This window comes from Prosopis cineraria, unplaced genomic scaffold (assembly GCF_029017545.1).
Source record: "Prosopis cineraria cultivar Desert tree isolate PC_DT_omini unplaced genomic scaffold, ASM2901754v1 PC12, whole genome shotgun sequence".
NCBI lineage: Eukaryota > Viridiplantae > Streptophyta > Magnoliopsida > Fabales > Fabaceae > Prosopis > Prosopis cineraria.
This window is the reverse complement of record NW_026555343.1, coordinates 35,147,797-35,157,505: the sequence shown is the minus strand read 5'-3', so window position 1 is coordinate 35,157,505 and position 9,709 is coordinate 35,147,797. Positions and strand designations below refer to the sequence as shown.

The window sequence follows — 9,709 nt, the reverse complement described above, 5'->3', positions numbered from 1 at the left end:
GAATGTGATTATAGAATTTAATGAATTACTTTAGTCTGGCTAAGCATGATTGTAACTTGTTTCCATGATTTAATGAGGTACTATATTTCTTTCAAAGTCTGCTTGTATATACTATGATCATTACATATGCATGACATAATGCATCGATGGTAGTTTGAGGAGGTAATGATGATGAGGAGGAGGATGTTGATTTATACATGATTGTCGTCATATGGTTTGCCTCCATTACATGCATAGTGGTTTGCTTTTCTTTTCAAAGCCCTTTTCCTCAATATTTACTTGGCTGAGTTTGTAAAGGCAGAATGTGAGACAATGACACCTCTTGGTTAGATTCTTTGAGAAGGGGAGTTATACTTTGAGACTTGGCTCTATACCTTTGAGTGGGTATATCTCAAGCTTCAGAGGTGCTTTGGTCAGTGCAGCAATTAAGCTAGATAGTTGATAAGCCTATGGTTTCAGTTAGTAGTATAAGGTGAGATAGAGCAATAAGAGGAGGTTTTTGCATATGATCGTATGTTGCATATAACTATTATGAATGATGGCTTCTAAATTATTGTGCTCATAATTTAATGATATGTATGCATATACTATAAATTGTGTGTAGTTGTTAGTTTACACACAGATGGTGGAATTCTGGGTTATTGAAACGTTAGTGCTCACCTTTCTCTTTAACATTTTAGGTAAGCTGAGCAAAGTAAAGGGGAAGTGTTTGAAAGCCTAAGACTTAGTTTAAGTAAGCTTTAAGTCCCATTTTATTTTGTAGAATAATCATTTGTCCATACAGGACTCATTTGTCATTTATGTTGAGCTTTGAAATTATTTATTATTTATTAATGATTGAAAAAGGTACTGTTAGTTAAGGCATAAGGCTATAGAAATTGCTCAATAGATCTATTCAGAGTAAATATTTTAATATAAAATTCTAGATGTCAAAACATTTATTGAAACAAATATTTAAGTATTTATGGTGAGATGTGACGCGTATGTCTATAGCTTTTAATAAGCCTAGACTTTTGTTGAATGAAATATTATTTTTAAGCTTTTTTCTATCTATTATGGTAGATCTTTTTTACAATGGTAGGGTGTTATTTATGATTTTAAATAGTAAGTGTAAACTTTTATAATTTTCATACATATTTTTACTAGTTTAATAATTTCTACCAAAACTAAATTTTAAATGTCTATTTAGTAGATGAAGTTTTTGTAATTATGATAGTTCCCTAAAATATAGATTAACTCTTTTCTACCGTGATAATCTTTTCAAAATAAATTTGAGAAATGACTTTAAATTTTTATACTATGATAATTATTTTTATTGGTTTAAATCTTTTTATTACTATGATGTTTGATTAAGTTTTTAGTTAGTAAAGTTGGGGTGTTATACTCATGGTTTAGCTTAAATAGTTGGTGTTGTGCTAGAAGTTCCTGATTTGATTACTTGTATTCAAAATATATCAACAAATATTATCATCAATCAATATATATATATATATATATATAATGTATAAAAAATTGCACCATTTATAAGCTATTAATAGCACAATGCATTTTCTTTGACAAATCAAGAGAATATTTGGCTTTTCTGCTAAATCCAATGCTTCTCTATTTTGGGGGGGGGGGGGTCATGGCTGCAAGCATGATGGTATTGCAGAATCTTCAATGGATAGTGGGGAATGTGAATGATATTTCTCTTAATAGTTAGCTTTGGTAGCCTTTTCAGTAGTTTGATTCTTCTACTTCTCTTTTCAAAGTAGAAAATCTTATACTATATCTCTTTAGTCTTCTTTATAAATTATTTTTATCAACCTTATTAATATCAATTAAAAAATAAATGGAATAAAAGTGTATAAAATTTTAAATATCTTTCTATATAATAAATTTAAAAAGTGACGGCAAGCTACTTTCTCTCTCTCATAAAAGATAATTTTAAAAATACTTTTTAAATATTATTTAAAAATTATATTATAACTTATAAATGAGACCAAACTAGTCTTTTAGAACATACCTTCTAAATTGAACTAGAGGGAGTACTTTTTTTGTCGTTGGAATCATGTTCTTGTGAATCTCTTATACCCTTCCCCCATTGCCAACCAGATTTTGCAATTACCTTTATCTTTTCAAACCAAAAGGATTTGTTATTTTGGTCACTTAATTTCAATGGCAAACACACAATCAAGGAGGGTTATGCCTAGTTGATTAAATCTGCATATCCTCATCCAACCTAGGTTTTTGATTGGCATATCCTTTAGAAAGTTGTTTTAATCCTGAAAATCAAAGTTTTGATTTGGAAGATTGCTCGTAATACAGTGCTTACAACTTGATGTTCATTTGATCACCATCTTGAGATATAGGATGTTTGCCAAGTTTGTGAAACACTGGGGAAACAATTGATTATCTTTTCTCATATTGCTTTTTAGCCAGAGCAACCTAGTTTGGATCTGATTTGAATTTACGAATAGATTCTCTTAGTACTAGATCAATGCTCCACTAGATTAATGATTGGGTTTCTGAATATCATAAAGGAGATGAACCTTTTAACTCTGCTTTCATGTCTCTTTTTTTTAATCATTGATGTTTTATGGCTTTGCAAGAATCAACGAATATTTCAAAACAAAAATACTTGTTGGTGATTGAAGTTATGACTTTGGCTCGTAGGAATTGCCTTTTCTTTCCACATTGTAATAGGTTCCTTGATTCACAAAATCAGGGCCAGCAACGTTAGATACATTAGCTTCCAAGACAACCAGTCCTCAATTTGAATCGGATCAACTAGAATATTATTTTACAATGAAAGCTATTTTGTTCAATGTATAAAGGTCAGGAAATGAAATGAAAAGGCATTTGGATTTTGATTATATATCACCTTATGACACATGATTATTCTAAATTATTAAAAATAGTTTGGTTGATTATCCACCTAGTCGAAAATGTATTTTGTTATAAGTTATTTATTTTTAAATAATTTAATTTTTGCAAGTTAAACTTGCTCCGAAAGCAAATGGTACACGTGCTTCGTGTTAAACGACATCAATCCTGGCGTCGTTTAGATGCCGAACCACCACCTATAAAACGCTGAAAACGAGCTTCTTCCAAGCAGACGCAAACGGTGATGCTGACGCAGCCAGTGTCGACTAGTTCGAGTACAGAGATGGCTGGACCCTCATCGGACGATGTTACTCGGCCACCGACTATGGGGGTTTCAGGCGAGCGGAGTGAATCTTCATCCTTCTCCTTCTCCTTGTCCAATTTAACTAAGGCCTATCCTTTCTCTTCTGGAAACCCTAGAATCGAAGAGACTAGAGGCGTCATGTATCTCTATCGCGAGGATGCCCCTTCCTCGTCGCCTTCTGATCTCCCTGTAAGCTCGTTCTCTTAATTAAATAAGCTCAATGAAGCTGTGCGGAGACTAGAAATTGATTGTGGGGATGGGAGACTAGAAATTTCCTTTTTAGTTTCTTAAGCATTTGATTTAGCTGGTGACATGCAAATATGTTATGTATTATAGTATATGGCGTGTAAAGTCGTTTCTATAGGTTTTGATGATATGTTAAATTCGGATAGAATAATGAGATTTAGAACCTGTAATTTTTTTCGTTTTTATCTGCACCACGCCATGCATTTCAACAGAGCTAACTTTTCGGAGATATTTATAGTTGCTCGCTTGATCATTTGATTAGTTATGTTATTTTTTATACACATTAGTCGATTAATTTCTTAAAAGAAAATCAGTTATTATGGGTCTGGTGGTTCTGGGAGGTGCTACGTTTGCTGTCTTGGATCCAGCTTTAGTACCTATTGGATACGTTAAAGTAAAGAATAATTCGCCTTCCATTTTCAAGTTTAAGTTTTTTGTCAAATGAGAACTGATTTCACTGTTAAAACTATGCCCATAAATTTAATTTTAAATAAGCTTCGTATTCTTACAATTTAGCTTTGATCATTGTGAGACGACTTGGAAGACCAGATTTTAAGATATTAATTTCCATTTGTCGAAGGTTGGACGGAAGCCGATTGTCTGTGTGCTTGGAGTGCCAAATCACATGACATATGCAGATTTCTGCCAGTTCTGTGGTTCATTTATTCAGCATATCTTGGAGATGCGGATTGTCAGGTTCATTTCTGTGCTGAGGAATTTCTGTTTCATTTTCACCTTGTCTCGTCTTCCTGTCTGATTTATTTACTTCACTTGTTCATTGGGGTTGGTTTAGAAATGATGGGATGGAGGATCAGTACAGTGTTTTAATTCGTTTTGATGACCAAGATTCTACAGATGGTTTCTACAAGCATTATAATAGGCGTCGTTTCTCATCTATGGAGGTTCGTGTTTGATAATTATTTTTATTTTTTTTTTTTGGCCAGGGGACTCAATATTTCAATGAAAAGTAAATGAATGAATAATTAGGAATGTGTTTTTCTGTTAATATTGTTGCTATATGCTTCTATTTTCTCTATATAGGTGGAAGTTTGCTGTGTTTTGTTCATGTTGGATGTGCAATACACTGGCCTAATTGAACATGCACAAGCATCTAATGCTAGTTCAACTGAACAGCCTACATGTCCAGTGTGCTTAGGTATGCTCTATTCTTTTCCTTGTGTTCATGCTTGTATCTGTTATGACATGAATTTTATTTCATTTGCCAGGTATTATTATACTCCATAATGTTGCATTTAAGGAAGTTTGTTGACATCTTTGTGTCACTAACTAATGCTTTACCTGCAGAGAGATTGGATCAAGATACAAGTGGAATACTTACAACTATTTGCAATCATTCTTTCCATTGTTCCTGTATTTCAAAATGGGCAGATTCATCTTGTCCTGTAATTGCCTCTACTTTCTTTTTGTTTCCGTACATACATTTGGATGTTATGCTCATAGAACATGCCCTAGGACTGCAAAAGGTTTATCTGTACTCCTAGGGCTACTTTAGGGATTGGGATGTTTTAGGACCCTGTTTGTCTTCTAATTTATTATTGCTTTCATCTTTAGTTTCTATATTGCTTTGACATTAAGAGTTAATTTATCCAGTCTTGGTTTGTATTAGTCAATCAAGTATTTACTGGCCTCTTACATTTTATTCCAGGTATGCCGGTATTGTCAGCAGCAAGCTGAAAAGTCTATATGTTTTGTTTGCCAAACCACTGAGAATCTTAGCATATGTGTTATTTGTGGGTTTGTTGGCTGTGGAAAGTAAGAACTCTTCCTCTCTCCCGAAGTCCCTTTTTGCAAGAAAAAAAAAATTAACTTGGTCCCAATTATGGGTCTTTTGGAATTCCTAAGAAAGTCTTGATTTAGATATAAAGCAGAACATGCCAAAATACACTGGAAAGAGACACAGCATTGCTACTTCCAAGAAGTGGAAACACAGCGAGTATGGGATTATGTGAAAGACAACTATGTTCATCGGCTGATCCTGTCCAAAACTGATGGGAAGTTGGTTGAGTTAAACTCTCACTGTGAGCATACAGATCATACAGGCGATAGATGTGGAAGCTGCAGCTGTGAAGATATTGCTATGAGTGAGGCTATACTTAACAGTAAAGTTGAAGCTGTAATGTTGCAAGACTTGTTTCATGTGTCACAGGCCTAGTTTCTTTTATCTGTTGAGTTGTAATTCTCGTTTTCTTGGACAGATTGTCAACGAGTATAATGAGTTGCTTGCTACACAACTTGAAAACCAAAAATCAGTAAGTTCATATTTATTCATTTTAAGTGACTCTGTCAAGGCTGCTCTTCTAGTCTAGGATAAATGTCTTAGTAATCTTAAACGTGCATAAATTTGTTTTACAATTTTTATTGTAGTACTTTGAGTCCTTACTACTAGAAGTGAAAGAAGAAACTGAGAGAGAAATCTCTAAAGCTGTCGAGAAGGCTGTTGCTCTTAAACTGCAGAAGCTGCAGTCCAAGCTTGACAGATGTTATAAAGAGAAGAAATTTTTGGATGATGTAAGTTAAAATCCTTGAGAAGCTGTTTTGATTTATTAGAAGCATGGCATGTAACCATGCCACAAATTTTGTGGTCTCAGTAATACTATGTGGGGACTAGGAACTTTTGTTGCTGATGTGAAGTTAAATTTGTGGTTGTCTCTCTGTCTGCAGTTAAATGAGAATCTGCTGAAAAATCAGGTGATCTGGAAAGCGAAGATACTTGAGATTGAAGAAAGGTATGCTTTTAATATTTCCTCTAATGTTTTCTTTTCTCTTGAATATTACCTCCTCATGAGGGTTAAGCTGCAAAAAGCTGGTTACTGAATTTGTTTGATGTATATAGAAAATTAGGAGATCAAATTATACCTCAAGTGAAAAAGTTTAGATATTTGGGAGCCATTATTCAAAATGATGGTGACATCAGTTGAGATATTTCACATAGATTCAAGCTTGGTGGTTTAATTGGAGAAAAGCTAAAGGAGTTATTTGCGACCGTAAGGTGCCTAATAAATTTAAAGGAAAGTTTTATCACACTGCTATCAAACCAGCAATGTTATATAGTAGTGAATGTTGGGTTCTAACGGGATAACAAGAGCATAAAGTTGGAGTAGCAGAGATGAGAATGTTACAATGGATGTGCGGACATACACGTAAAAATAAAATTCGAAATGAGCACATATGCGAAAAAGTGAGGGTAGCACCTATTGAGGAAAAAATGGTAGAAAATCGATTGAGATGGTTTGGACATGTACAAAGAAGACCAAGGGAGGCATCAGAGAGAAGAGTGGAACATATAACTTTGAGTCCGATTAAGAGGGGTAGAGGAAGGCCTAAGAGAACACTCTTAGAAGTTGTTGAACGCGATCTCTTAATTAATAATATTTTTAAAAGCTTGATAAATGATAGAGTACAGTGACGTCTTGCAATCATGTAGCCAACCCACCTAGTGGGATAAAAGCTTGTTGTTGTTGTTGTTGTTGTTGTTGTATATAGAAAATTTACCTAGCGTCCATATGATTAAGAAAATTCAAACTAATGGCAATTCTTATAATTAACATTGTTGATCTTTATAATTTTCCTACGACACCATGATTTCATGACATTTAGGTTTGGTTGTCGGTAAAGATAGTTTGAAGATACTTTCCTCCCATTGTTCTTGGTCATACAATTTTTAATTCATCTCCTGTTTTCCATCTCCTATTATTTCTTATCATTCTTCTTGTGATTCTTCAGTACTTGTGAGTGGATGCAATATTGTAATCTTTGCAGCGTCATGAACACACACGTTACGTGTCCATGACTGCAACATTACAGTCAACCCTGTTGGTATAGTTGAATTGTTGTCAGCATTATAGTCAACATTACATTCTAATATTGACCGTTTTTCCTTGGGACTTAGGGCCTGTTTGGTTTTTTGTTGGCCAAAAGTTAATTTGTTAAAAGTTTATTTGGCAAAAGTATTCTAATAAAGAAATTTGTGTTTGAATATAATTTTTTAAAAGTTAGTTTAATAAATTAAATGTTGTTTAGATTATAGATATTGCAATGTGCTTTTGAATGTATAATTACGTAATAGGACATTAATTTTTATTATTTGTAATTTTTGTTATGTAAAATTTTATATTAGAACAATTTTAATATAATTACATTTTTCTAATAATTTTAAATACCCCTCATCTATTTACGAGGCATTTTTGGGGAGGATATTTAATTCTTGTTATAAATATTTAAAAATTATTTAATTATTTATTACAACTTTTAATATTACCTTTTTAAATATTTTGTTTTTGTTTTATTTGGCTCATTTTTTTATTATAACAAGTGTTTAAATATGAAATAGTTTGATAATTTTTATTTAGTGTTATTAAATTAAACAAGTCTTTTAATTTTATCTTTTAAGAGTACGGAAACAGAGTATAATGCAACTAGTGTGAAAATACAATAAATGAGGTTTTTAATTTAATTTGATTGGGATGCTGATGGTGGAATGAAGGGTAGGGTGTCAGAGTGATGAATGATGCATAAGTTTTGATAGTTGGAAATGTGCTTTCAGTTTGGAAAGCTCCAGGAAATAAGGTTTTAGCTAAATGTACCTTTGAGCCTAGCTTAAATATGCTTTTAGGAAAGTCAATTTGGGTACAAATTGTTACCCAAAAACTTCTAACATCCTAAAAGTGCAAATAGGCTTCATAAATGTGAAAAGTTGAATTCCCAAACAGGCACTTAATTTGAGGGATATTTCTTTTCTTGCCTTTCCAATCTGGGATCATCATGAATCCCCTTGACACGTACAACTAGGCAGTAACTGAATTGGTTTTTTCTAGGGAGAAAAAGGCCATAAAACTCAAGGATGACAAAATAAAGACCCTGGAAGAGCAGGTGAAATACATGATTCTCTTGTTTATTTATTTTTAAACATTGGTCTTTTTTTTTAAAAAAAAAAATTATATTTGCACACACCACGCATGAAATGTAATCGAACTGCTATCAACACATTCTTAAATTTTGCAGCTAAGAGATCTCATGATTTGTCTTGAAAACGGGAAGACAGCCGAACAGCTGTCAGAGTCAGATGGAATAAAAGATGTAACTGTGGTTCCCACTTCAGTAGAATCCTCATCTACCTGTGGCTCTGAGCTGCTCAAGGAAGGTAACTAGGGAAGAAGCTAGAAGGAGAGCTCATCCATCTATAGCTGGTCTCTCCCCATGATTGTAGATCTGATATGACCAAGGTGCAGCGATGCTCACAGCAAAGATCACTCCCAGGACGTCAAACTTGCAGGTGGTTCCATAGGAAGTTAGGTTTTTCTTCCTGATTTTTATACTTTTAAAGCTTATGTCTCATAATTCATGTACAGATATCGTCCATATGAATGCTACTGTTTTCAGGTAAAAGCATGACTATCTCATACAGATGTTAGGCACATCATGAGAAGAGAGAAAACTATAGCAAGAGCAGGACATTTGTAGTCCTTAAACTAGACTTAGTGGATTGTTCCACACCACAGATTTGTACGTCATTTGACTATAGTTGAGCATAGTTTCAATTTTTTTTTTTTTTTGGTTTACATTCATTGTCATGGTGTATTCATCAGCGGTCTTAATTCTGCAGCACGCAATGCAACAATTCTGCTGTATGGCAATGACTACTTAGTTGGGATTTGATTGTGGGCAATTTTTTAATAAAATACTTGGCCAGTGTTTTCAGTCCACCGTTTATATGAAATAATATAATGATAGATACTGAAATAACCTTTTTTTTTTTTAATTTGGATTACGAATGGATTCCTAAATAACTTGAGTTTCCTTATACTTAAACTTGCTCATTTTAGCTTGTTTTCCCCCTCCCGCCAACTGATTTGCTATCCAAGTACTCCCTCTGATCTTGTATACTGGCAGAAAAAATTTAAAAAGTTAATTGTGATTTTTATAAGTCATTTTGTATAAAAAATATAATATTAATTACTTTATTTTAAATTTACGTTTTTGCAATTTTCTATGAGTAGGTAAGAGGTTGTATATAAGAAAAATATTTTTAAAGATGAATTTAATTAGAATAAATTAGGAAAAAAATTCCTCTTGCCTGACAGTATGCTCATTTGATTTTATTAATGGGTTAGAAGTTTTGGTCTTATTTATCAAAAATTTTTGTAAGTATTTTATTTTTAAAGTATGTATATTTTTAATAGGTGTAAAATTAGAATATGTTAAATTTTTAAAGCCTATTTGATTGTTGGAAATGATGGGAAATGGAATTGATTCAAAAAAATAAGAACAAAAATT

The 9,709-nt window shown here is 32.9% G+C and overlaps 1 protein-coding gene across 3 annotated transcripts; it reads left to right on the top strand.

Moving 5' to 3' along the window:
• Nucleotides 1–3,106: 3,106 nt before the first annotated feature.
• Nucleotides 3,107–9,138, top strand: LOC129288751 (BRAP2 RING ZnF UBP domain-containing protein 2). Of its 3 annotated transcripts, none has more exons than XR_008588064.1 (13): nt 3,107–3,358; nt 3,996–4,111; nt 4,209–4,317; nt 4,457–4,571; nt 4,721–4,818; nt 5,082–5,188; nt 5,294–5,549; nt 5,632–5,685; nt 5,801–5,944; nt 6,098–6,162; nt 8,251–8,305; nt 8,438–8,708; nt 8,816–9,138. XR_008588064.1 is itself a non-coding variant. In XM_054925482.1 (12 exons), the coding sequence occupies exons 1-12, from the start codon at nt 3,110–3,112 to the stop codon at nt 8,582–8,584; spliced, it is 1,515 nt and encodes a 504-aa protein (XP_054781457.1). In that variant the 5' UTR covers nt 3,107–3,109; the 3' UTR covers nt 8,585–9,138. The 3 variants fall into 3 exon arrangements, 1 of the variants encoding a protein (XP_054781457.1); XR_008588063.1 differs by having other exon boundaries at nt 8,785–9,138; XM_054925482.1 differs by having other exon boundaries at nt 8,438–9,138.
• The last annotated feature ends 571 nt before the right edge of the window (nt 9,139–9,709 follow it).